A 27098-nucleotide genomic window follows, 5' to 3' on the forward strand; every position below is an offset into this window, starting at 1 on the left:
CGAGCCCCGCATCGGGCTCTGGGCTGACAGCTCCGAGCCTGGAGCCTGTTTCAGATTCTGTGTCTCCCTCTCTCTCTGACCCTCCACCATTCATGCTCTGTCTCTCTCTGTCTCAAAAATAAATAAAACATTAAAAAAAAAAAATTAAAAAAAACAAAAAAACAAAAACCAATTTACGGTATTTTTTGCTAATTGGGAGCCTTTATTTACCTAATGACGGCAGCAAAATACTCTTTGTTCCCCTCAGTTGCTTTACAGTCAGGACTTGGGTGTAACTTTTATTTCTCAAAAGTTCTCCCAAGAAGGTGGGAGTGTGACAAATACATTCTTTCCCTGTCTTCTGCCCAAGGAAGGAAGAAGGTACACAGTGAAGTCCACAGCCAAGAAAGTGAGACCCTGAGGCTGGGATAGTTGGAAGCAATCATTTATATGGGTGACTTAAAAGATTCCCTTGGGGCGCCTGGGTGGCTTAGCATCTGACTCTTGATTTCGGCTTAGGTCATGATCCCACAGTTGCTGAGGTTGAGCACCACACTGGGCTCTGTGCTGGCAGCATGGAGCCTGCTTGGGATTCTCTCTCTTCCTCTCTCTCTCTGCCCCTCCTCCCCTCAAAATAAATAAACTTAAAAGATTCCCTTTATTAGAAAATTTCAAAATTAATACTGTTCTGATTACTGTAAAAAACATAATTTCAGGGGCGCCTGGGTGGTGCAGTCGGTTAAGCATCCGACTTCAGCCAGGTCACAATCTCGCGGTCCGTGAGTTCGAGCCCTGCATCGGGCTCTGGGCTGATGGCTCAGAGCCTGGAGCCTGTTTCCGATTCTGTGTCTCCCTCTCTCTCTGCCCCTCCCCCGTTCATGCTCTGTCTCTCTCTGTCCCAAAAATAAATAAACGTTGGGAAAAAAAAAATTAAAAAAAAAAACAACATAATTTCAGTAAGCCATCCCTGTTAGTAAAATATGTAAACTAAACCCTAAGCCTCAGTTCTGTTTGGGGCTCAAAAAGTGCCCCCTCTTTTTCTGATCACACATAAACACACTTCTCCATTTTATCTTTGTATTTTTTTAATGCAGACCATGGCTAAAAGTCACTGAGCGACCACGGGCTACTTATCCATTATCCTGTATCTGCTCTTACTTTAATTTAAAATACACCCTTCAGCTTGCTATAGTAATCCGGGAGCATTTATTTCTAATATATAGTATTTTTTTAATCAAATATTTTCTCCACTCTGTGTTGCTCTAAGTGGTACACCATTAATAGATCCGATTGCAGCAGTGAGCTAGAAAGAGCGGAGTTGGGTACCATGTAACTTATATGTGGATTAAAATCCATTTTTTCCACAGCTTGGTTTAAGATTAACCTCGTTTCTTCTGGAGCTATAGTTGAAGTGTTTCATTCTAGAACAACTCAGAGGTTGACAGATTAACCACTCTGTGGGCTTTTACATAATGCTGAATTCTTCTCAGAATCAGTTCCTTATTCTGCATAATGTATTGCTGAGCTCAGGAATAAATGCCTAATTTGTTCAGGCTATGCTTACATAACCTCTTTGGTTCAAGTGAAAAGATTGTCAAAATTGCACCACATCTGTGGGAGGGGACTACAGTGGGGAGAAAAGGCAATCTAAATGACCCGATAGGGTTTGCAATTCAGGGTTATTACTGCTTGCCCTGTTGCCCTTCCAGATTCCATAAACACCAACGTATAATGAATACACACACATTATAACTTACTAAGAAGCATTAAAAACACAAACGAAGGTCAAAAGCAACGATCAACTAAGGACGGCAGTGATCGAGTTTCCTTTTATGACTTCAAAACCAAAGGTCAATGGAAATCCTCAAGTTTCTTTCTTGATACGTAATCTGTTACCCTAGCTTCAGTGTCATATAAATAATTGATATCAAGTAATATGTATAAAATATGTGTCCCGTTAAAAGAGAAGAATTTATATGAGAACACCTAAGTGACTGCGACGTGCCAGTTCTGTTATTCTTGGCACTGGCCTGTGTGAAGTTACAGCAGATTCTTACCACGCCACATCTCAATCTCAAACACTAATTGTAAAATACTCCAGTCTCTTCTAAACCCAGTGTTGCAGCTATTCAGCTTAAAACTAACAGAAACAAGTGCTGCCATTTCTCCCGAAATGGCTGGTTTTGAGGCTGCTCAAGTTTTTCTAAAGTAAGAGCCTGAAGAGGAAATCCTACTAGTACTGTAAGTCTTGCCACAGACGTCATCACTATCATCTCCCCCTTTTCAAAAGGAGCTCCTGACCTCTCAGCTCCGTGTAACCCGAAAGCTTTCTACAACGAAAAGACACCATGTTTACATTCAGGAGGGATTCCCAAATACCAATTTTTTGTGAATGTGTAAACAGGTGGGTTAATTCCCATGGCAACCCAAACCATGTCAGGTCAGTGCTCTGCTGGCCAATGTCCTAGTGCTTTTTCAAGTACTATCCTTTTGCACAGCTGAGATACACAGGCTGAGGACTATTCTGTACAGTCAGTCGAAACCTAATGCCTGTAAACGGTTTAATAGTGACCTCCTGAGAGCTTTCATACTTCTAAGACCCCACCAAAACAGTGAGTTGCACACAAAGTGATGTAGGTGTTCCAGACACAGCGATGCAACCCAAATCAGTGAGGAAAAGAAAATCGTAAATGGCAGCCACTGAAAGAAACCATTTTCTCAAAGAATTAAGCCCACCAGGGGCCAGAAAGTGTCATAGAGGTAGCCCATCTTGGGGAAAAGAAACTCAATCTTCTGGGAAGTGTGTACTGCTTTCTAACTTTGGGGGCCAGAATAACTTTGGAGACTGTTTTGTCGTATTTTAATAAGATGTAAAATTTCTCTGGGAATTTCATTAGATTGTGAATGGCAGTTAAATACTCGTAAAAATAATTATAATCATAGGTCCAGCCAAATGGCTTTCAAAACAAAACAGTATCACCTCACAACGCACCAGCATAAATGTTACTCTATACAGCACAATCTTGAGGGAACCAATGGTTAATGTAGATTTCAGAGGCATCAGGAGTCAGGAGGAACAAAAGCTTAGAATATTTTTTTTTTAACCAAAAAGGAACATTTGAAAATGCCCGCATGGATGGCCAGCCAACCAAAATTTAAATTGAGGGATATTTAAAATTACTTTTTCTCAGGAAAATAATTCTATACAAATTATATTGACTACTTGGGTACTAATCCCTCAAACGTCATCCTAAATGCTTTAGAGACACATGGCATCCGGGTCGTCCAAAACACACCTGCCCCAGGCTTTGACGCCTGTGCTGGCTTACGGTCTTGTGTCACGTCCTGCTGCTAAGTGCTCCGTCGTATCGGTTTGCAGACGGGGTAGCCGAGGAACCTGTGACCAAATTATTCTTAGCCAAAATACAATACTGTTTGATGCAATCCTAAGAGACCTGGATATAGGATCCCAAATGGTGAACAGGAATATTATCCTAATTGGGAAGGAAGTTTCTCCATTTTAGAGAGCTCAACCAGGGAACCATAAATACTTACCGCAGGAAGTGCTTCATTGTGCCGGTTTTGATTAGGTGTTATCCACACTGTCCTCAAGGAGCTGCTTCCGAATTTGCCTTTGTCAGCGTAAGTGTCAGCTGTGGGAACAAATTTAATATATTTACTATTAATGGAGCTGGAAATCCCAAACCTGAGATTTCTGCTTACCATAGTAAGCAGACAGAAAGCACCCAGAACGTTATCAACTGAACTGCTCATATAGCAATCCAGTTTGGTGGATGGAGATCATGGCCAAAGACTTTTACTTTGTAATGACATAATTAGCCTTTCATTGTAAGTCCCTTGATGGGGAAATAATTAGTTTCATAAACAGTCTCTTCAATAGTAAGATTTTTCTCTATTTTGGGTATTGTTCCTGTATTTTTAAAATTTATCTTATTTTTACTTTTTTTTAAAGTAGGCTCCACGCCCAATGTGGGACTTGAACTCACAACCCTGAGTTGGGTGCTCTACTGACTGAGCCAGCCAGGTGTCCCTGTTCCTATATTCTGAAGAACAGTATTTGTAAGAAAAATAGAAATGAAGAATCATATTATCCTAATTTTTTTAGAATCATATTATCCATAATTATCCTAATTTCCAGATATTTGGTAATCTTAAATCTGGCAACCTCAGCCTTCCAGAAGTACAACTTGAAAATAATTAGAAGCAACTGGTAATGTCTTTAAGCTAAAAATCAGATGTTAAAGAGCCACACCCTCCAAATAAATGAATCCTATGTCCCCGGCCCTGTTCTGCTTTTTTTTTTTTTTTTTTTTTTTTTTTTTGCACTGTGAACGAAACCGTGAGATTTTCTATTTGTCTAGCCATTTCCAGTTTCCAGTTTGCTTTCACAAAGTCTGCAGAGTATTGGTCTTCTTCCCCCCACAAGGAGGAAGCGCAGTTTCAAGTCAGGATGAGACAGAAAGGTACAGACCAGATAAGAGAGTGGCTGGAAGCCACAGAGAGAAGAGATGAGCGGAGCCCCAGCTGCCCTGGCCAGGCAGGTGAGGAGCTGAGTGTACAGATGGTGGCTGAGGGCGGAGACACAACGACCGGCCGGGACAGTCTGGGAATGTGGGCAGCTCAGACCGAAGAAGAGCCAGGTTTTTCTTTAATACATATGCTTCTGTAGCTGTTCCATGAATGCTTGAAAAAAAAGTGTCTGCACATCAGCTTAAGATTGTGGTTGCTTCTGGGAGGGGAGGGCAGGGTTTAGGACTGGGGAAAAGGCCACTGGGGGAAAATGACCTTCAACTTCAAGTGTTTTATTTCTTAACATAGATCTGAGGTAAAACAAAGCAGAAAAACATTGGCTTATTTTGGGTGGTGGGAAGATACATTAGTCTTTGTGCTTTTTGTGGTTTCTAAAAATGGATCCAGTTTTTCTGAAAAATTGTTAGTACTTACCCAGAGCCCAGATCATGGGTGTGCATATTGTTTACAATAAAGGGAACCAGGGCTCCTTGGAGAAATGGCTGATTCTAGGGCTGGGGTAAGGAATATTCAAGATGAGCCTGAAATGTCTTGTGCCAGAAAATAAGGGAGTGCTCAAAAGAAATCGAGGATATATCAAATAAACACAGGAGCCAACTGAAAAGCTCCCAATGGCCAAAGCTGGAACCACTTAAGTAACAAAATATTGGATTATTGCCCAAAGTATAAAATAAATACCCATGATTACACACTGATATAAATAAATGACTGAATAAATAAGTTGGGGAGAATATATAAATCTCTTGCACGAACGGATTCCAAATAGTTTGTGTAGATACTCTGCCCTCAAGGAGGTGGAGCCTGTCAACCCCTTAAATGTAGGCAGGCCACAGTGACTCCTTGAGTACAAAATGGGAAGTTGGGGGGTAGGGGTGGGAGGGAACCAGTAACTTTGCACTAGAGAAACCTGACAAACACTACCTCAGCTAGGTGAGCAAGGTTAACATCATGGTGACGAGTCATGTTGACAGTATGTACCCTGAATATGATGCAACGAAAATGGCAACGAAAAAGACCTCTGTGGTCTTCCTCCTCCAAACTTACAACCTGGTCTAATCATGCTAGAAACATCAAATTCTTACTGAGGGATACTCCACAAAATACCCAGCTAATACTCATCATAACTCCCAAGATCACCAAAAAGAAGGAAAGTCTGAGAGACTGTCATGGCCAAGGGGTACCGAAGGAGGCATGGCTAAGTGTCATGTGGTATCCTGGATGGAATCTTGAAACAGAAAAAGGACATTAGGTTAAAAACTAAAGAAAGTGGGGGCACCTGGCTGGCTCAGACAGAAAAGCGTGTTATTCTCAATCTCAGGGTTGTGAGGTTGATCCCCATGTTGGGTGTAGAGATTACTCAAAAGTGAATAAACGTAGGGGCTCCTAGCTGGCCCAGTCAGTTACGCTCTGACTTTGGCTGAGGTCGTGGTCTCATTGGTTTGTGAGTCAGTGAGTTTGAGCCCTGCGTCGGGCTCTGCACTGGTGGTGTGAGCCTGCTTGGGATTCTCTCTCTCACCCTCTCTCTCTCTCTCTCTCTCTCTCTCTCTCTGCCCCTTCCCCACTTGCACTCCCTCTCTTTCAAAATAAATAAATAACCTAAAAAAAAATCCCAAGGCATTAAGAAGGCTATGTTCTCTTCTGGAAGCTCTAGGAGAGAATCTGTCCCCTTGCCTTTAAAAAAAAAATAAATAAACTTAAAAAAAAAAAAAACTAAGGAAATCTGAATAGCATGGCTTTAGTTAATAATTAGGTATTAATACTGGTTCATTAGTTGTGACAAGTGGATCATACTAATGTAAGATGTTAACAATAGGGAATACTGGGTGCCACTATAAGGGAATGCTGTACTATCCTCGTAACTTTTCTATAAATCTAATACTATACTAAAACTTAAACAATATTAGTGCCAACTCCGCTCTAGACACAGAGTTAGGTACTAGGGATATAGGTGAACATGTGGGGCATGGGTTCCATCTTCCAGCCCCAATGGCCTTGAGGGAGGCAGAAGAGAAGACAATATAGAGAAACAAATAGGTACTTAACCACAATATTACAAGCAGAAATAGGTGCTGTGTTCATGAGTATGAGAGATATCTACCTTAGATGGAGGGGTCAGGGGTTCTCCAGACAACACATGCAAAGTCCCAGAAGCAAGAGAATACACAATGTGTAGATGGGAATGTTCTATATGACCTGGTTGTGCTCGGTGAGAGGGACAGGTAAAAAGGGATGACAAGATACAGAAAGGCAAGAAAGTCTCAAATCATCGAAGGCTTTGTAAGCAATATTGAAGACATTCAAACCTTATCCCATGAGCAGTGGTGAACTATTGAAAGTTTTCAAACTGAGATGTGACACAATCAGACTTCTAGTTAAAAAAAAAAATAGTATGGAGAATAAATTAGATTGTGGTAGAATTATAGATAGGGGCACCATTTAGAGGGTTGTTAACATTAAAGATAATAATGGTAGGATAAGGCAATGGACGGAGACAGAAATGTGATGATATTTGAGCGATATTTAGGAGGTAAAATGAAGAGGACTTTTGTTAATTTACTGATTAGGGAATATTAGTGAAAGAAAAGGAGTCATCAAACATTATGCCTATCTCTATGCGTAGAGAGTAGACCCACTAAGAGAAGAATTCTGGAGATGCAGATCTGAGGGTCTGGGTGTATTTAGGGGTCTTTGGGGCATTTTGAACTTGCAGGGTCAAGTGGTAGTGTGGATATATGTGGATCTGAAAGTCAAGAGAGAAATCCTGGTTGGAGACAAAGATTTGGGCTTCCTCAGCATATAGATGGTAATTAAAACCACAACCCAAAAGGAAATAGTAAATAAATACTATATACAACATCTGTTTCTTATAACAATAGTTCTTTGTCATTAAGGTAATATATTAGGATGGTCATACTACTAAAGAAATAAAGAATGAAATACACTTCAGAAAGATTTTGTGAAAATAAAAATATATCCTTAAATGGTTTAATTTCAGTTATCTAGAAAACTGGTTTATCTAAAAAAATGTCATAAGGATGTGGGATAAGTGAAATATTATAATAATTCAGCTTCCTGTTCTCTACATAAGTCTTCCTGAATTTATCCATTTAAAAAAAAACCCTTTTGAATTTTTATGTGCTAGCATCATGCTGGGTTAATACAATATAGTTTAATGCTACAAGGGAGATTTACCACATAAGGGAAAATTCGCAAATATGGCAGCATGCGCATGCTGGTTAAGAGCACAAGTTTTGGAGACAGAGTTCATCTCTGGGATCTACCACTAACTAAGTGACTTTAGACGATTTGTTTAACCTCTCCAGGGTTTAGTTTTCACCCTCTTAAGTGGGGCAAGAAATTAATAACTACCTTGTATGGTTGTACTAAGGATTGAATGAACCAAAGCATGTAAGGTGCTTAGCACAGTGACAGGTATATAACATGCACTCAATGAGTTGGTACTCATTACTATTAATATTTTACTTATTATTTATCAAATTCTATTAAATACTAATAAATTAAATATTTATTAAATTATCTTCTAAAATAAAAGGTCATTTTGTCAAGTGAAGTATCACTGAAGGGACTTTTTAAATTTTATTTATTTTTTTATATTAAATATAATTATCAAATTGGTTTCCATACAACACCCAGTGCTCATCCCAGCAGGTGCCCTCCTCAATGCCCATCACCCACTTTTCCCTCTCCCTCACCTCCCATCAACCCTCAGTTTGTTCTCAGTATTTAAGAGTCTCTTATGGTTTGCCTCCCTCCCTCTCTTTAACTTTTTTTCCCCCTTCCCCTCCCCCACGGTCTTCTGTTAAGTTTCTCAGGATCCACGTATGAGTGAGAACGTATGGTGTCTGTCTTTCTCTGCCTGACTTATTTCACTTAGCATAATACCTTCCATTTCCATCCATGTTGCTGCAAATGGCCAGATTTCATTCTTCCTCACTGCCAAATAGTATTCCATTGTATATATAAAACACATCTTCTTTATCCATTCATCAGTTGATGGACATTTAGGCTCTTTCCATAATTTGGCTACTGTTGAAAGTGGGGCTATAAACATTGGGGTACAAGTGCCCCTATGCATCAGCACTCCTGTATCCCTGGGGTAAATTCCTAGCAGTGCTATTGCTGGGTCATAGGGTAGGTCTATTTTTAATTTTTTGAGGAACCTCCACACTGTTTTCCAGAGCGGCTGCACCAATGTGCATTCCCACCAACAGTGCAAGAGGGTTCCCGTTTCTCCACATCCTTCCAGCATCTATAGTCTCCTGATTTGTTCATTTTAGCCACTCTGACTGGCGTGAGGTGGTATCTCAGTGTGGTTTTGATTTGTATTTCCCTGATGAGGAGTGACGTTGAGCATCTTTTCATGTGTCTGTTGGCCATCTGGATGTCTTCTTTAGAGAAGTGTCTATTCACGTTGAAGGGACTGTTTAGATAAATCCTGGCAAGTTGTGACCTGAACTGGGCCACCGACAGTGGTGGTAGAGAGAAGTGCACAGAAGTGGGAAATACTCAGAAGGTAGAATCAACTGGACTTACTGGTTGGATGGGAAAAGTGAAGGGATGGAAAAATAACAATTAGTTCCAATTATTTGTCCCCCAAACAGGAAACAAAGACAACGATTAGTTCTAATTATGTGTCCCCCAAAAAGGAAACACCAAAAATGGCTTTGAGTGGAAAGCTTGTGTAAATGCTGTTTAACTCACTGCTTGCTGTGTATTCATTCAATAACCTCGCTAAATGTTTCATCTAAAAAAAAATTACTGGTTACTTTATTTTTTTTAAATCCAGCTTTGTTTTAAAAGAGGCACACTTGCCAATGGCCTATGTGCTGTTAACTAGACAATCTGTGCGAATGGTAGGAGCGTGCAACAGATAGTTTGGCGTGCAAAGTATGATACTCTGAGCCACTGCGATTTAAGAAAATGTCTTTTGAGTTGCTTTTCCCTGAGTGGTTCTGAGTTAACCGATTCCTTTGTAGCCAAAGCAGCATTTTTTTCGAGCGCTGGACAGGGCCAGAGAGGTCAGGGAGACTTGGAGGCTGCTTCTGATGTGCACAGCGTTCTAACAATACAGCAGCTCGGAGAGACTTCCCAAGTATTTTACTCACATGCCTGTCGACCTTCACTCAATTAATGAAGGCGCTTGTCTTGTTTGTATCCGTCTCACTAATTGAAAAACACTGATATTCACTCTTCTGTTTAATTCAGATTTATTCAGGTATTACTTATGTAACGTTTGCCCTGTTTTGGTCACATGTGAGCTCCAATGCCACCTGTTTCCCTGAGTGCAAGGACAGTGTGGGGACTGCTCTGTGTGCCGTCTCTTCCCTGAAACTGCCTCTCGAGAGGGGCGTGTAACCAGGTGGACACCAGAATTACCTGCTGTATTTAAATCTCTCCTCCTGTAATGAGGTGATGTGCTCCGTGTTTCTTTCCCCTCTGGACTACATGCCCCTCTCGGGCCCCAGGGAAGCCCCAAGGCCTGATACAGTGCCTGGCACACTGGAGGCTCAATATGGATTTGTTGGGATGAACCCTGCACCCTTCTAGAGAAATGCATGTCTTTAACAGCACTATTCCATAACAGCACTCATAAACGAAAAATGTCCCCACTGGAAGAAAAAGAAAACCCCTTAGATTTTTTTTTAAACCAAAGTAAACAATATGACCATAATCCTGGGTCTCCTAATCTTCCGTTTACGTGCAGTGATTCGTCTCCACGAGTGTGAGGACACTGCCCTGACCCGCTCTGCAGGGAGGGATCGGATGACTGTGCCCTGTGCATCAAACACCTCCAGAGATCAGGTGACACTTCAGTGCTGTGTGTGGGCTTAGGTTCCTCTGTACTTTTATTTTCCAGCTGGAAAGAAAGGGACGGCAGGCGTGGTCCGCAGCTTTGAAAACTCATCGTCTCTTCTGGTATCAAAGAACCTGCTGCGGCCCCTTTGAGTGAAAAACCTCCTAGGGCTCTTTGTAGAGTACCTCGGGGTGACCCTGCCTCTTAGAAACCGACCTCTCTATTGAGTATCACAGGGACTGAATTAGACACTCAACTAGAGGGAACAGAAACACTTTCTTTAAAGTCATAATCCCTACATGAGACAAAAAAAACCGACATATGTAGCCTTCAAATTCTAACTGACTGAATCCCCTATAACAACCCAAAATGCTTGTGGACTCATATTTATGTGTAAATAAAAGACAATCCACAAAGTAAACAGTGCTCCACTCTCAATAATTTCCCTAATTTGGGGTCATCCTAGTTTTTTTTTTTTTTTAAATGTTGTACGGAACACATTTAAGAAATAAAATTTAATTTAAAAATGTAATGTCGGCGTAAAGTCTTGTGGCTGGCTAACATTTACCAAGTGCTTACCGTGCACCAGGCAGTATTCGAGGAGCTTTGTTTGTATCAGCTTACCTCACAGTCACTCTATGCAGTGAATAATAGTGTCTCCATTTTACAGTTGGGAAAGTCGAGGCACACAGAGGTGAAGCAGCTTTCCGTGGTCACACAGCTACTACTTACTGGCAGAGCTGGGATTCCCAACCCCGCAGCGTGGCTCCTGAGACGCTATTAATCACTCCCCTGCGCTGCCTCTGGAAACCACGGAGGGAAAATTCTGGACTGACTTAAGATTGAAAGAAATGAACAGCACATTCAATTCCAGCTAAAGTGCAGAGCTGGGGATAAAGCCTGGATGTCCATCTGCACATGAAAACTTAGTGTTCCTCTGGGAGTGAGCTAGGGGACTCTTGAATATAAGGGTCACTCCTACACTAAAAACCACCCTGTTTCCTTTCCTGAGGCAAATACACTGCAGATCTGAAAGTTTCCCAATGAGAACCTTTTATGAGAAGTTACACAACAGAGCCCCAAAGGGTGGGTTTTATAGTCTTTCCTGAGACCACATTTCCAAGGACATCTGAATCCTTGGTCGTATAATTCTGAAGTAACTAGCAGTAAAAGTACCCTTCCTCTCAAAGTCAACCTAGTGCTCCCTTGGGGAAAATCCAACGAAATGCAAGCTCGGGCCAGACTGCCATTGCTGTGGTGATTTCACTCTCCCCAAATTATTCTTTGAGTTATTGATCAGTGAGACACGGTCCTCAAATCCGCATTTTCTCTTGGTTTGCTTTCGGTCTACCTCTGTATGTTTTAGTTTCCACCTTGCAGATGAAAATATTTGTTTACTGTTTGTTTGTTTTTTGCTGCACATAAAAATCTGTGTAATGGTTGGTAAAATATTCCAAATCTACCCAGGAGGTATATACTAACTTGAATGAGTTTTCTTGATGTCACTGAAAAACAAAATAAGTTCCATTCCCCTTTAGAGTTCCCTAACTGCTTCTTGTTGTTTTCTTTTCACGCTACAACACAACTAAGGAGAAAAAAAATCAATCAAACGGGTCAATCTCAAAATATGTCATTATAATCAGGAGATGAAGACACATTCCACTACCCTTACCCCCAACCCAGAGTGGATTTAAAAGACAAAGTTTCTTTTTATCAGTAGTGAAAAAAAAGTCCATTTAGCATTGGAGGGAGGGGGGATATCCCCCACTTGAACCCTGCAGATGATAAGTTCAAGGTCAGCGATATGGAAATCATTTGCCACTGATTTAATTTCCTCACTTTGAGCTTTTCTTCTCATTTCAGATGAGAGAAGAAAACAATGGCACATTGGACGGTAAGGTCCAGAAATACTAAGTTTTATAGTTTCCTCCCCTAAAAATACGATTGATCAAAAGCCACTTTGGGTATCAGAAGAAAGCCTAAGGTTAATTTGGTTCAATTCCATTTATTCTGTGTCCTTATTATATTATGTCACTTTACATATTTTCTAAAAGTAGTTGAGAAAATTTTCCTGATGACAATAATAAACTCCAAGTAAATGATCTTAACCTATGGGGAAATTTCCATTTCCCTCTTGAATGGTCTCAGAGTGTGCTACTTGTGCTCTGCTGAAGTCCACTGAAATCACAGTGGTGACATCCCTCCATCAGTCAAGGACAGATTTGGGACTCTGGCAGAAAGAGATACGGGCCCCTCTTTTCCACCCTTTCTTCCGCTTTGGCGGAAGACCTGTATGTCTAGGTGGGGAAGGTAAGCGGAGGAGAAGGGTTCGAAGCTTAGGTGGTTTTAAGATATCACCACTTCAGAATTGCTCCCAAACAGGCACGTCTCTGTGGGATCACAGGCAAGGGCAGTGAGGGCTGGGGATAAGGAGTGGCTGCTAAGCCACCTGCCCTGTGTGGGGCTGGGCTCTGGCTGAGCCCACCCACAAAACACAAGGACGTGGAGGTCAGTCGTCTTAAATCTGGTGGGCCAAGTATCAGACCCAAATGAGGTGAATAAATAGGTCTGAATTAGCAAGTTCAGGTAGTGGCTAAGTTTCCATCATGCTTCCTACTTGTCAAGTCCTAAGAAGCACTGTGTCAGTGCGAGGGAGCCCTAGACAGATGAGGGAGTCAGTCTTCAGAGGATAGAACATAGTCACCATGTGGAATAGGAAGGGAGGTGGGGGAGGGGGCGCGAGGATTGGCAGGGGAGGGAAGAGAAAGGAAAGAAAAATTTCTAAGTCTATTTTTGAGCATTTGAAACATGTATAACGTGCAGTTTTTGACTTTATTACAGGTATGCAGATGAGAGAGAGCAAGCAATATGAAAATTCACCACCCTGGAAAGGTGACAAATCTTTCAGATTACATTTCACACATGCTGTCCAGCATGCCACGTTAGAGGTATAACTCTCATGCATAACATTCTCCCTGAGGCCACATTCCAGAACTTTCCTCCTCTATTGCTTAGCTTGAAAAGTGCTCTGCTGACACTCATGAAAATGACAACTAGGAAGGTTTTCTTTCCCCTTCTTCAGGAATAAAACACTCATCCAGGGTTTATTTTCGTGATTTATAGCAATGGAGGCCCCTGCCAGCCACAGGATCCACGGCTGCCTGCAAATATATTGATGATCCGCTTTAAAGGTACAGTGATTTTCTGGCTTTCCCTGTGGTTGCCAGCGTGTCTGCACTGTTTTCATGGAGGGAGCGAAGGGCTGGGAAAGCAGAACTGATAAAACTTGTCTTTCATCTATAAAAGAATAAGGGCATTTCAAAATCATACCTTCTAGGTATTAATTCATTTTTCCACAAAAATACTTGTATGGATTTTGTACATTCTCAATTCTTTGAGTTTTAAAAGTTAAATTAAAAAAAATTTTTTAAAGTTTTATTTATCTTGAAAGAGTGAGTGTGAGTCAGGGAGGGGCAGAGAGAGAGGGAGAGAGAGAGAGAGAGAGAGAGAGAGAGAATGCAAGCAGGGGAGGGGCAGAGAGAGATCCCAAGCAGGCTCCACGCTGTCAGCGCAGAGCCTGACACGGGGCTCAAACCCATGAACTGTGGGATCATGACCTGAGCTGAAATCAGGAATTGGATGCCCAACATACTGAGCCACCCAGGTGCCCCTAAAAGTCAAATTTCTATAAAACCACAATAAAAGAACGGTAACCTTATGACTACGTAAAAATTAAATGTATATGATTTTGCCAATCTAGACTGATACTTTTTATTAAATTTTCTCTTTCATATAATGATAATACAATGAGGACATATGTTAGAAACACTTGACAGGAAAATCCAAGCGAATTAGGGCATTTCCAGGGGCCTGGAGGCAAACAGGTATTGTGCCCCTAAGGCAGTCGCTGACCCCAGTCACTTATTAGGTTGGGCTGCAGCAACTATTCGTACTGTAAAACAAATTAAAAAAAAAAAAGTAGTTTTAAACTTATTTTAGAGCTATGACTTAATATGCATGACGATAAACGTTTGCTGAGTACATATTATTTTATTCTTCCCGGTGGTATCTCATCAGTGCCATAAAGGATAAGATGCGCCATTATGTCTTGTGTCCTTAAGGAAGGATAAAATGCTGCTAATTTGCTGCAGCCCGATTTCAGTGGCTTAGTGGGGAAAAAAGTCTCAGGATAGGTGAAATATAGTCAGACTGAAGTCACCTACTTATTTCCAAATTCCAGGCCATGATGTTTCTGCAGAAGATTCCATTGGTTGGTGACAAAGAGCACGAATGGCCTGCAGCAAATCACACCAGAGGATTCTTATTCCCCAACTCAAACGCTTTTATTCAGCTTAAACCAGGCTAAGTAATTCCAAGATCTGATAGAGGTTGATTACATAGGAGCAACTCGCATCCTTCTTAACCCACCAGAGATGCTTCCAGCTGGTTACTGCATAGGCTCGGGGCTCTGGTTCCCTTCTCCTATCACAGCCCCTCCATGATACACACAGCACACACCGTTCACACACGTGAGCACACCTCATCTACAGCAAGAGTGAAGGAGTGAGTACGGAAATGCTTCATTGAAGGCAGAGCACTGTCTAGTCCAAGCTCTGTTTCCTTGACCTTACCATAGTTGATATGCTTTCATGTGATGCTGCGGCCTGTTTTTGCCTTCCATGATCACCCCTTCTGGTTCCACCCATTTCACATTCTTCTGCCTTTTAAGTGTAAGTGTTCCCTAGTATTCCATTCTTGACCCCTTCCTTCCTCTTCACCTCTACAAGGTGACCTTGTCTTTTGGGACCTCAGTCAAATCCAACAAATCACTCGTCCAAGGCCAGACAGCCACAGTTGGTAAGAAAAGACCTCGGCTCTAACTGCTAGTCAACAAACGTGTTCACTTATCATGTTCAGTTCTTTCTAGGCACCAGAGACACAAAATAAACAGGATACAATCTTTGTCCTCCAGGCGTAGGAAATCTAGCAGATTTCACACATGGAGTCTAGGGCCTTTCTGAAGTCAGTGTAGAAGATCTGAGCTGTCTCAGGGGCACCAGGGCAACTCTGTTGGTTGAGCCTTCGGCTCTTGATTCCAGCTCAGGTCACGATCTCATAGCTCATGGGATCTCATAGCTCATGTGGGATCGAGCCCCACATCAGGATCTGAACTGATAGCATGGAGCCTGCTTGGGATTCTGTGTCTCCCTCTCTCTCTGCCCCTCTTCCCACTCTTTCTCTCTCTCTCTGTGTCAAAATAAATAAACATTAAAAAAAGAAGCTCTGAGCTGTCTCAAATGAAAATACATTTCAGCCACGTCAGACTAAACTGGACTATCCTCTTAGGCAAGGGTTCCTGACCAGTATGTCATTGTTACGGATTTTTCGTGGATGTGACGCAAAATTCTGATCAATGATATGAAATTCTCTTTTTTAAGGGGGAGTACATGTTATTTATAGTAGTGTGTGTGAGGTGGAATACTTTGCTAAGAAAGTGGTATGAGTAGGTTAAGAGAGCATTAAGATTTACTGTGGGTTAGAGGCTCAGAGGAGCAACAAACAAGAACGGTCGTTATGGAAGTTCACACAGGCAGCATGAGGTCCTTACTAAGCAGGGATTGTCTCACTGCAATTATTGCTGCTGTAGCTAACAGTATTTTACATCTATAATCCCTTTTAACTTAAAGCTTCTGTCATGGACTTCCACTTAAACATCGCAGAAAAAGGGGCACCGGGGGGGCTCAGTCGGCTGTGTGTCCAACTCCTGATTTCAGCTCAGGTCATGATCCCAGAGTTCTGGGAATTAGCGCTGCACTGGGCTCAAAGCTGACTGTGGAGCCTGCTTGAGATTCATATTCTCTCTCTCTCTCCCCCTCCCTCTCCCTCTCCCCCTCTCCCCCGTTGACACACACTGTCTCTCTCAAAAAAAAAATTTAGTAAGTAAACAAATAAACATGGCACTCCCTCCCCCCACAAAATCCCACTGACATGAGAATAAAGAAATCAAAAAGGTGTAAATCCATAAGGCTAAGGCGTACATGAGATATCGGCAGATTTCTAGAGGCTGAAAGGATGAACAAATGGTAATTTACTTAGCCTAACTGATTAAGCCTGCAGTGAGGGAACTGATCCAAAGGCAGTACCATTGAGAATATGGACTCTTGGTCATATTCAGGAGTTAGTGATGCCCAGTTCCTCTAAAAGTGGTAGTGTAGAATGAAGCCAACACAGGAGGCTTGGTGGGCATTTTTCATAAGGAATAGGTAGAGCTCCTTCCCCATTCTTGGAAAGCAAGTATAACCGCGCTCCATTCTGTCAGAAGAAGTGAGATTTATTCTTGAAGAGGTTGAGCTAGAGAGGCTCTGAACTTCTGGACACAAGAAAATGAGACTGAACGGTCATCCTGAATAGAAGGAGCTAAATAAAAGTCTGCATAATAAATGTGAGATTTATCCAGGCTTCTTCTTCCACTCAACTCCCTGGTCAGAAGCAGCTATAATGCTTCTCCCCAGGCTACTGGGGATTTATCCCTCAGGAAATTACCCAACACACAGGTCGATCTCCCCCAGTGAAGCACCAGCCCCTCACTGGACTGCTGTGACACCATATGGCCAACAAGCCCCATGGAAAGCTTCCAGTCAGCATTTTAGTGCCTCAGTCTTAAATATGAATGGACAGCCAGGGATTATCAAAGAATTAGGGAACGTTTCTAACTTGATTGAATTATAGAGACTCAAAGAAAAGTGAAAAAAGGGGGAATTTGGAAGAAACAAACAATGCAAAGAGAAGAAAATAATACATCATAATTAATTTTCATAGATATTACAAAGATATTACACTCATGAAAGAGACACAAGAAACAATAAAAATTCACATTAAGAGAATAAGAAAATGTTCTTAGCATTTTTTTTTAAACAACAGAGATGGAAGTTGAGGAAATCTCCCAGATTTGAGGAAATCTGCTGAGAAGAAATTGACAAAAAAGATGAAAAATGGGATAAAAAGATTCAGTATTCAAACAACAGATATTCCAGAGAGAAATAAAAGTGAAAAAGTATGTGAAAAAATTATTGAAGAAATAATACAAGAAATTCCAAGAACTGAGGAACTGAATCTTCAATCAAAAGGGCCCAGAGGATACCTGGCTCCTTAAACAACAAAAGATGCTCACCAAAGCATATCAATATGCGCTTTTACAACATAAATGTATCCAGTGGGGGAATAAAAACAAACAGTTCACACACAAAGAGCTAAGAATCTGTGTCCAGTTTGTCAGTGGGAACATGGAAGCAAGAATAAAAATTCTGAGAAAAAAACTCTTTCCAGTTCAGATTTCTATACCCAGCCAAAATATTAGGGATGAGGAAAGAATGGAGTCAATTTCAGACACACAGGCCTTCCATGTACCTCCCAAGCATGCCTTTTAAGGAGTTTCTAAAGGAAACATTCTACCGAAATGAAGGTAGAGAATGAGAAAGACATTGGACCCAGCAATCAGATCCTATATTTGAGAAAGGGGAAAAGAATTCTCAGGATGATCGTGAATGGGGGCTTAACAAAGGCTGTCTCCATGAAAAATGAACTGACAGATTACTTGACAGATATTTATTTGATGTTTTAAGGGACAGGTATTTGCTAAAAACAGAAACTTAAATTTAAAGATGACATACACTAGATGGTACTCCTAGCCTCCTGAGGTCCAGTGCCCTTAATCTCTGTGAATCCATACAGAAAGAAAGAAAGATGGGAGGAAGATAGAGAAAAAGAGAGAGAGAAAGAGAGAAAGAAAAGGAAGAAAAGAAAAAGAAACTAAGGCTTCAGAGGAACTAAGGAACCAGAAACTAAGGAATCAGAGAGCTACCTGCAATAGGTGGGGGGATTCAAAAAGCCCATCCTCCTTCTAGAACAGTATCCAACTAGGCCATAAGTTGCAGCTTGAGTGCTGGAGGTGACACGGATGAAGACGCACTGAAAACATTCAACAGGAAAGTCACGGAGTTTGTGTTAACCAATGCTGGCAGGGTTCGGTGTGGGTGTGCCCATCATCTAACAGCATGTCCGAGCCCCTTGGACAGTGATTCTGGATCCTCCTTTTAGGGACGAAAACAGAAAAGGCGTAGATAGGACTTTTCTGAAGATTGCTTTGGAAATGGCAAGAACGGCAGTTCTAGTTCTCAACTAGAGAACACATTCATATAAAAGCTACAGAATGGAAAAATCGAGATCAACACTATTCAGAGCTGCAGTATAACCTACCAGCATCATATTAATTTCTTAAAAAGAAATCAGTGGACACTAAAGTGGACTTAATTTGTTTTTCTTTTTAAAAACCTCCAAAGCTGGGGCGCCTGGGTGGCTCAGTCGGTTAAGCATCCGACTTCAGCTCAGGTCACGATCTCGCGGTCCGTGGGTTCGAGCCCTGCGTCGGGCTCTGGGCTGATGGCTCAGAGCCTGAAGCCTGCTTCCGATTCTGTGTCTCCCTCTCTCTCTGCCCCTCCCCCGTTCATGCTCTGTCTCTCTCTGTCCCAAAAATAAATAAACGTTAAAAAAAAAAATTTATAAAAAAAAAAACCTCCAAAGATAAAAACAGCTTAAAACCTAATTAATGAACACAAAATCTGTTAAGAAAAGATGCCACAAATTATAGCTATATTTTTCCAGAATATAATAATGTTATTGTGATTGTGTTTTTGAAGAGTCATTGTATTTTACAGATACACACACAAATATTTACAAATGGTATGATATGTGTCTAGGATATGCTTCAAAAGAAAATGGGGTGGAAAGACAATAGGTTAGAAATCAAACAGTACTGGTCATGAGTTGATGATTATTGAGTATTAGGATCCATTATACTATTCTGTCTACTTCTGTATATATTTGACATTTTCCAAGTAGAAACTTACCAAAAAAAGAAAAAAAAGGCACCATCAACAAAACTGAGAATCACTGTAAGCACATTAGGCATTTTTCTAGCCAAGCAATGATGATTAACACCTGACTTTGTTCATATCAGAAGTTAGAGGTAAATCTATGATTCTTCAACAGCCTTGGGAGAGTACAACAAAAATAAACAGGAATTTGGCATCTAACCCATTTCCATGACTGACTTAGTTCTTGTAGAGACTTTATACCCTCGACTGTAGAGCCTCTGTATGGTGTTAGGCATTGCCATTTAAAAATATTTACCGAGCTTGTTTGTTAGTGGTTAAAAACAGTGTATACCAATGACATCTTGTATTTGTGAAATATGGTAGATGGATTTAGGAGAAAAAGTGGCAATTAAAATATGACACATTCTAGCAGTGTTTCCTAATTTCATAAATGTTAAGGTGAAAAAAAATTGCCTCTTGGAATTTTCCCAAGAATCCTTTCTTTCTCTCTTTTTTAAATTGTGTTTATTTGTGTGTGTGTGTGTGAGAGAGAGAGAGAGAGAGAGAGGGAGAGAGAGAGAGAGAGAGAGAGACAGAGCGTGAGTGGGTGGAGGGGCAGAGAGGGAGGGAGACAGAATCCGAAGCAGGTTCCAAGCTCTGAGCTGTCAGCACAGAGCCCAGTGCAGGGCTCAAACTCATGAGATCATAACCGATTGAGCCACCCAGGTGCCCACCCCCAAGCATCCTTTCTTATCTCAACCCTTTGGCCCCATGCTAAATCAATCTTTGGAATCAGTAAACCCTCAAAAGGATACCTGCCTCCATCTTCTCTGACAGTGGTGTCCCTGCCTCCTCCTGCTTGTCCCCATAGCACTGATTTGAAAATACCAGCTTCGTGTGCCTCTCCTCTCCAGTGCCAAGCAAGGTGCCTTATTCCAGAAGTACTCGGAAAATGAACACACATTTCCATTAGTGTTTTTCAGAGTGCATCGCGTTCAGCAGGTCCTAGTGACCGACTGATACGCCAGCATAAGCATGGACTTGCACCCTCTGACAGTCAGGGCTTATTATCACAAGGGACAGAAACTAGCTCTGTCTGTTTAAGCAGAAAAGGAACTTATTCCGACGGTAACCCACCGAATCTCCAGGAGGGGTAGAGAACTAGGTTTAGAGGTTAGGTAGCCAAAAATAACTCTTGAAATGATGACACGGAGCTGGTCCAGTAAAGATACTTCTGATGCCACTGTGTCGAGACTCTGGAGCAGACACTGCTGTCCCCCAGCATTGGCCAAGGGGTGTTGCTGTCTGGAACAGCCGCCCCCGGGCACAGTCTGGGTCATGGGCCCAGAATGCAAGGATGATGTATCAGCATTTTAGCTCCTATGGTGGGGGGGCAGGCTCTGCCTCATAATGTAGGACAGCCCCCAACACGGGAAGGGGGTTCAGAAGGCAGTGTTCAAAAGGAATGAAAAGTATCCGCCCTACACTATAAACAAATACCTTTGAAAGCCCAAACACAGTGCGGAGTAGTGAGTACACAGAGAGAACAGGAGGGGCACATGCTCGCCTTCCGTCTCTGAGTTGATTAGGTGTGCTGTGCGATTTTATTTTAGAGCCTGGACACATGCCCATTGTATGGCTCTTCAGTATACATACCTTTTTGAACTAAGAATTTCAATTCTGATCTTAGGTAATGAAAGAATACCTGTAAGTAGCCTTTTAAATTGAACCCGAGGTGGTCACAGAATGGAGGCACTTACTTTAAGTGATAATTGATTAATTACCTAGGGAATCATCATTAAGTAGAAAGAATAAGAATAGATATTATAAATCAACAAAAGGATGTATAATAGTTACATATTACATAAATAGTACCAGGCTGAATTAGACATTGGCAGATTCACGTAGAAGTGCCTGGGAGCTCAGTGTAAAGTGCATAATCAGATTTAGGAGGTGCTTTTGAGGTCATGGGTGCCAGTGTCCAGCCCAACAGAGAGAGTCCCTCTTATTACACCCCTGACAGGTGGCTCGCCATGCATCATTTTTTTTTTTTTTTAACGTTTATTTATTTTTGAGACAGAGAGAGACAGAGCATGAACGGGGGAGGGGCAGAGAGAGAGGGAGACACAGAATCAGAAACAGGCTCCAGGCTCTGAGCCATCAGCCCAGAGCCTGATGCAGGGCTCGAACTCCCGGACCACGAGATCGTGACCTGGCTGAAGTCGGACGCTTAACCGACTGCGCCACCCAGGCGCCTCTCGCCATGCATCATTTTGAGTATAGTGTGTTATATTGTGTGTTTCTGATAAAGACTCTATTCATCTCTGAGTCTAACCAAAGATAGCATTGATTTCTTTTGTATTGTTGGTTAATACTCAAGTGAACTAAAACTACTTTTTACAACCCAAACTGTTGTTAACTAGGACTGCCACTCCCATGTCCTTGGGCAACTGATTTTACATCCTAAATGAAGCCAACATCTGTTTTTCTTCTTTTTTAAAAATACTTTATTTTTAAATTTACATCCTAGTTTGTTAGCATGTAGTGCAACAATGATTTCAGGAGTAGATTCCCTAATGCCCCCTTACCCATTTAGCCCATCCCCCACCCCCCCACAACCCCTCCAGCAACCCTCTGTTTGTTCTCCATGTTTAAGAGTCTCTGACAACATCATTTCTTCTTAAGTACAGTCTTAGTTTCAGCCCTTGCTCTGGGCTCAGGGATATCAAATTTAATAGTGATTGTCATTCAGGGGCACCCAGGTGGCTCAGTCCGTTAAGCGTCCGACTTCAGCTCAGGTCATGATCTTGTGGTGTGTGAGTTCAAGCCGCACATCAGGCTCTGACGGCTCAGAGCCCGGAGCCTGCTTCGGATTCTGTGTCTCCCTCTCTCTCTGCCCCTCCCCCTGCTCATGCTCTCTCTCTCTCTCTTTCTCCTTCAAAAATTTAAAAAAAAAAAAAAAAAAAGATTGTCATTCAAACACACTAGTGCTTTGAGCTTTGCAACATCAGCAAACCTAATGTGCATATGGTCAAGTATACCTGAGTCATTGATAAAACGTTGACATGTCGGTGTCTGAGGCCAACAGAAACCATGTTGGCTTCCACACCTGTGAACATTCTTTGGGTACAGCTGGTCAACCCAGCTATTAGACCACATCCTAGACCTTATTTCTGCCTCTCCCCCTCAAAGATGACTCCACAGCCCCATTTACAGATGCTTTCCAGAAGGATGTTGTAGATATAAAAATCTGATGGTCTAGCTCTATTTTAAACACATTACGTTATCCACAGTTTAAAGTAGTAGGAGAAATTTCTGATACAACAAAGAACTCTTCAGTGAAGCAAAAACTGTAACCCCAATCCTTTTTTAAGTCTTGAATTTTATATACTGGGTTTACTGTTGGGCCGCATACACATCACACGTGAGTCAATATGAAAGTCAAAATTCTATGTTAGGCATTTTAATACAGGCTTTAAAAATTATGACTAGCGATGTGCATAATACACATTTTAATTAAAACAACTTTGACAAATGCTTACCATTTTAAGAGAATGTATGAGTTAACTTCTTAAGTAAAAACAATTTTTTTAAAAGTTTTTGCTAACTTAAATGGATTCTAAGGCCAAAGAAAATCTAATTAAAATTGAAATGTTCTACTGGAGGGGCACCTGGGTGGCTCAGTCTGTTAAGCGTCTGACTCCTGATTTAGGCTCAGGTCACGATCTTGCGGCTTGTGAGTTGGAGCCCTGCGTCAGGCTCCGCGCTGACAGTTCAGAGCCTGCTTGGGATTCTCTCTCCTTCCCTCTCTGCCCCTCTCCCTGCATACTCTCACTCTCTTTCAAGATAAATAAACTTTTTAAGTGTTCTACTGGAATGTAGAATCTTCAGAAAACCTGTCTTCTAAATTCTGAAGGGGAGAACATTCTTACTCTTCTTCTAACGGAAAAAGGAAGAAAGGTACTTGTGCAGCAAATTCATTGCAGAGATGGATTCACACTTAAAATATTTATAATGCCAACTGGTGATATAAAAAAAATAGGAAACAGAGTTTATGATGTCACTGATATAAGCTAAGCCAAAAAACAGCTGTGGGATAAATAAATTATTCGTTTCATCATGAATGAAACCTTCAAAACACATAGCAGCCTTTTGCCATCTACTTGTACGAGGGAACTAGGAGGGAGAGTTCTAGCAGCTGAAGTAAGCTCTTATACCAAGACTTCTAATTAACCAAGTCCTAATACCAGTAATTAAGAGGGAAACAACATTTAAAAGCTATATAAAGACCTTTGAATTCTGCAGTTATTAGCTTGTTTGAGACTGATTTTTTAAAGGGGTTTAATGAGTCCTTCTTAAGCATTTACCACAATCATCTTGCTTTGTACCAAAAAAGCAAAAAATGAAACAGAGCAAATTGTGAATTATCTTGATGGTGTCTAAAACATCGGAGGGTACACAGACAATACACAGATTGTCTAATTATCCTGAAAATGAAATTATTTATCCCTCAGAACAGTAGTCACAGTTAGCATCTATTTTATAGACATAGAGGATCGGAGCTGGCACGATTTTCTTTTTCTAAATGTGCATATCTTCCGTTTCACAGCACAGAAATGAGGTAAAATAAGACTTGCTTGTGGTCAGCAGAAGTGCGCTGGAGGGTTAAAAGCTCTTGGGATGCAAGAACACACTGTCTTCAGATTCTTTAAATTCAGAGTATTTACTGAGGACTTAGACTGTGAACTGAGCACACAATTTCAGTTAAAGCTCTCTTGGGGTGATCGTGCACATAAGCTTGTCATTAGAGACCACTGCAGTAAGCCGTTCTTTAATAAGCCATATCCATGTGAAATCTTGCTGAAAAAAACAACCTATGGTCTAACTGCCTGGAAATTTTAGCAAGCTTAGTATGTGCTAGATCACTTTTTTTCTCATCTACTATCAGAATTATAAGGCAAGATGGGGCGCCCGGGTGGCTCAGTCGGTTGAGTGTCTGACTTTGGCTCAGGTCATGATCTCGCGGTTTATGAGTTCGAGCCCCGCGTTGCGCTCTGTGCTGACAGCTCAGAGCCTGGTGCCTGCTTCGGATTCTGTGTCTCCCTCTCTCTGTCCCTCCCCTGCTCACGCTCTGTCTCTCTCTTTCTCAAAAATAAACAAACATTAAAAAATAAAAATAAAAAGAATTATAAGGCAAGACGTGTTTGGTAGATATTACAAAGAGGAACGGTACAAATACCTGAAATAGGATTTTTTTGGCTCTATTTTAAAGAATAATCCTTTGATAAGAAAGATCCTAATTAACTACTTCATTATACATTTCAGCATAGAGTGATTTTTGTGATTTTCAAGAACTTATTATAAAATACGAAGTGGAAATGTAACCATATGGAGGACACTCAAGCATAGGAGCTTCTTCTGAAGATGGTTGACAAACCAGATTTGTTGACAAGCGCAATCTCGAATGGCACTCTGGTGTCATTTCCTTGAGACTGGCAAATTGGAACCTTCAAGATATGAGTAACACTTCTCTACGTGGCCTGTGCTGGTCTGATCTTCAACTTCTCTGGAAACTTCCTGTGTTGATGATCAATAGTGAAAGTGCCCGGTGGGTTTTCGAAGACGCGAATGTTAAGTGGTGTCCTATTTTTTCGGAATTAATTGCATTTGGAATGTTCTGAGCGGGAACTCTCTGGTACTACAAGCATCTGGTCATTTTCACATAGTGCTATTTCTGTAAAATCTACATTCTTTCCACCATCAGAATCTATTTCTGTAAAACCTACATTCTTTCCACCATCAGAATCTGTTTCCTTAAAGATAGCTGGACCACATCACGCAGTCATTGCCCTTTAGTATCTTTTCCTACTCGAGGCGATAGATTTGTTAAAGCTAAAACACCTGCTAATCCTGTGTCAGGAATTTGTGCCAGAAGCAAGTGAATATCGATCAACATCTCAAATATTACACTTTAAGATCTACTTGTATACAAAATACTATATAAATAGTATACTCCAGTATTCCTCGACAATGACTTTTCACCCGAAGAAACCAGGATGGTGGTGGAACAGTGAAGGAGCACTTTGGGTATTAATCAAAGGGCAGACCAACTGCTTTGTTAAGTGCAGCAAAGTGCATTCGTCCAGGTACCATTTCCGGATCCCTGCATTTGTCCCCACTGCTCCCTCCAGTCCCCAACTCCCCAACTATTTAAAGTCTTTCTTTTAGAATACCCTTCTCGTCTCTTACTTTCCTCATTGTCAGCAGGCCACTCCGGCCTCCAGCTGAGGCCATCAGGTAAAGTCCTTCAACTTCCGGTCCAGCTCCCCTCCACAAGGTGTAAGCCCAGGGGTGTTTTTCCTCCCAGGATAAGGATAAGATCTCACTCTCTGATTCAAGGCCAGACCCGTCCAACGTGCTGGTCTTCTCACTCCCTGCCTGGAGCTACCCAGCAGAATTCCGTGTGGCTCCCAGGCTGCAACACACACAGGCCCCAGCAGGCCTCAGGTCTCTCTGTGGACGCCCCCTCACACACACTTCCCCCCGCTCTGTAGCTGGCACCTCTCACGAGCAGCTCAGGCAGGGGGACTCGACAGATACGTGTTGAACTGAAACTACTAACTTTTCAGCATGAGTTATTTTCAATAGCTTGAACCAGAACTGAGCCTGTCCCAGATTGTCTGCAGAACAGCATATGATTCCTGCTCCACTTTATTTTTTCAACCCATACATGACCCAAAAATGAGGAGTGAGAAATTTCTAGTGACTAAAGTTGCCAGATAAAATGCAAGCTGCTCCGTCAAAACTCATTTTCAAGTAAACAATATGGATCTTAAGTATAAGTATGTCACAGGGGGCATACTTATGCTAAAAACAATTATTCATTGTTTATCTGAAATTCAAATTTAACTGGGCAGCCTGTATTTTTATTTGCTCAGTCTGACAGCTCTACCAGGGACTCCTTAAAAATTCTCAGAGGACTCAAGGAATGCTTTAGAGCGCTTGGAGATTTGTGTTCCAACTCTGCAAACTTCTCAACTGGGCAGATTTTGTGTCTGTTAATGCAGCTGGGTTTCTTTCTGAACATCTCAGCGACAGACTTTAGCAAGTGCTGTTTATTATATAAAATTTTCATTTCTTTTGCCAATTTATAGAATTCCTTTCTAATATCTATTAATGATTTACGCAGAAAGAATACGGTGGTACTGCTCCAAATCTCTTACAAAGCTGATATTCGTATTATCACTATGTCTGAGTCAAGTCCTAGCTACATGTATTAATAAGTTTTTAAATATTTCATATTTTCAGTTAAACCAGCAAAAGACATATTGAAGATACCTAAGTCATCTTGGGGTTTCTGTTGTTCATTAACCAGACACCCGAAGACAGACTGTCCTCACTAACAGGCTGGGGAGAAGCAGCCTGGCAGGCGGGGGTGGAGCCTGTGATCTAACCGCAGTGTGCCGTGTCTTTGCTGGAGAAGCCTTCCCCAATTGGGAAGCATCTGTAAACCCAGGCGCTTGGGCTTCCGTGTGAATGGGCTGGAACGCGAAAAGAGTCGCCTCTTTCAGCATCCTGTAAATCTTGGAGGCTTGAAATCTTGGTTAGCAGAATGCCTCGCAGGTCGTTTTAAAAGACATACCTGTCTCTCTAAGGAAGGGAAAAGCAGGTTTCTTCTGCAAAGGAGTGAGTACCATTTTAGAGGACCGACTGCCCTGTGTGCCGTTGACCCAAGGTGATGGTGCAATGGAAGTTAAACGAACAGCTTGTCCCAGTCCTGAAAGTTTCCTACGTTAATGTGTTCCTGTTTAAGCGTTCTTGACAGCGATTGTTCGTTACTTAAGACACTGACTCCTTATTCCCATGAAAGAAAGCGTTAG

At 41.6% G+C, this 27098-nt stretch overlaps 2 protein-coding genes and 1 pseudogene across 2 annotated transcripts in view; 2 read left to right on the plus strand and 1 right to left on the minus strand.

The window, feature by feature from the left end:
• ELMOD1 (ELMO domain containing 1) overlaps positions 1-27098 on the minus strand; it is a 65236-nt gene that overhangs the window by 36834 nt on the left and 1304 nt on the right. The window contains exon 2 of the mRNA XM_086679236.1: positions 3535-3632. Within this exon, the coding sequence (XP_086535362.1) occupies positions 3535-3551 (17 nt within the window). The 5' untranslated portion in view covers positions 3552-3632. The remainder of the gene's footprint in view (positions 1-3534; positions 3633-27098) is intronic.
• LOC112865890 (uncharacterized) lies at positions 4330-26365 on the plus strand. Its single transcript, XM_086679237.1, has 6 exons — positions 4330-4640; positions 10256-10353; positions 12209-12239; positions 13187-13293; positions 13469-13536; positions 24544-26365. Exons 1-5 carry the CDS (start codon positions 4451-4453, stop codon positions 13532-13534), a joined length of 492 nt encoding a protein of 163 aa, XP_086535363.1. The 5' UTR covers positions 4330-4450; the 3' UTR covers positions 13535-13536; positions 24544-26365.
• LOC147576990 (rRNA N(6)-adenosine-methyltransferase METTL5 pseudogene) lies at positions 17802-18672 on the plus strand (annotated as a pseudogene).

This window comes from Puma concolor, chromosome D1 (assembly GCF_028749965.1).
Source record: "Puma concolor isolate L17-30 chromosome D1, mPumCon1.1.hap2, whole genome shotgun sequence".
In the NCBI taxonomy this organism is placed as follows: domain Eukaryota; kingdom Metazoa; phylum Chordata; class Mammalia; order Carnivora; family Felidae; genus Puma; species Puma concolor.

What these genes read in the sequence shown, in the direction of transcription:
- LOC112865890 (XM_086679237.1), top strand. Translation starts at nt 4,451, where the DNA reads ATGAGACAGAAAGGTACAGACCAGATAAGAGAGTGGCTGGAAGCCACA. An exon ending in CAAACACCTCCAGAGATCAG is followed by an intron (nt 10,354 to 12,208) that starts GTGACACTTCAG and finishes TTCTCATTTCAG; the next exon opens with ATGAGAGAAGAAAACAATGG. An exon ending in TCCAGCATGCCACGTTAGAG is followed by an intron (nt 13,294 to 13,468) that starts GTATAACTCTCA and finishes CGTGATTTATAG; the next exon opens with CAATGGAGGCCCCTGCCAGC.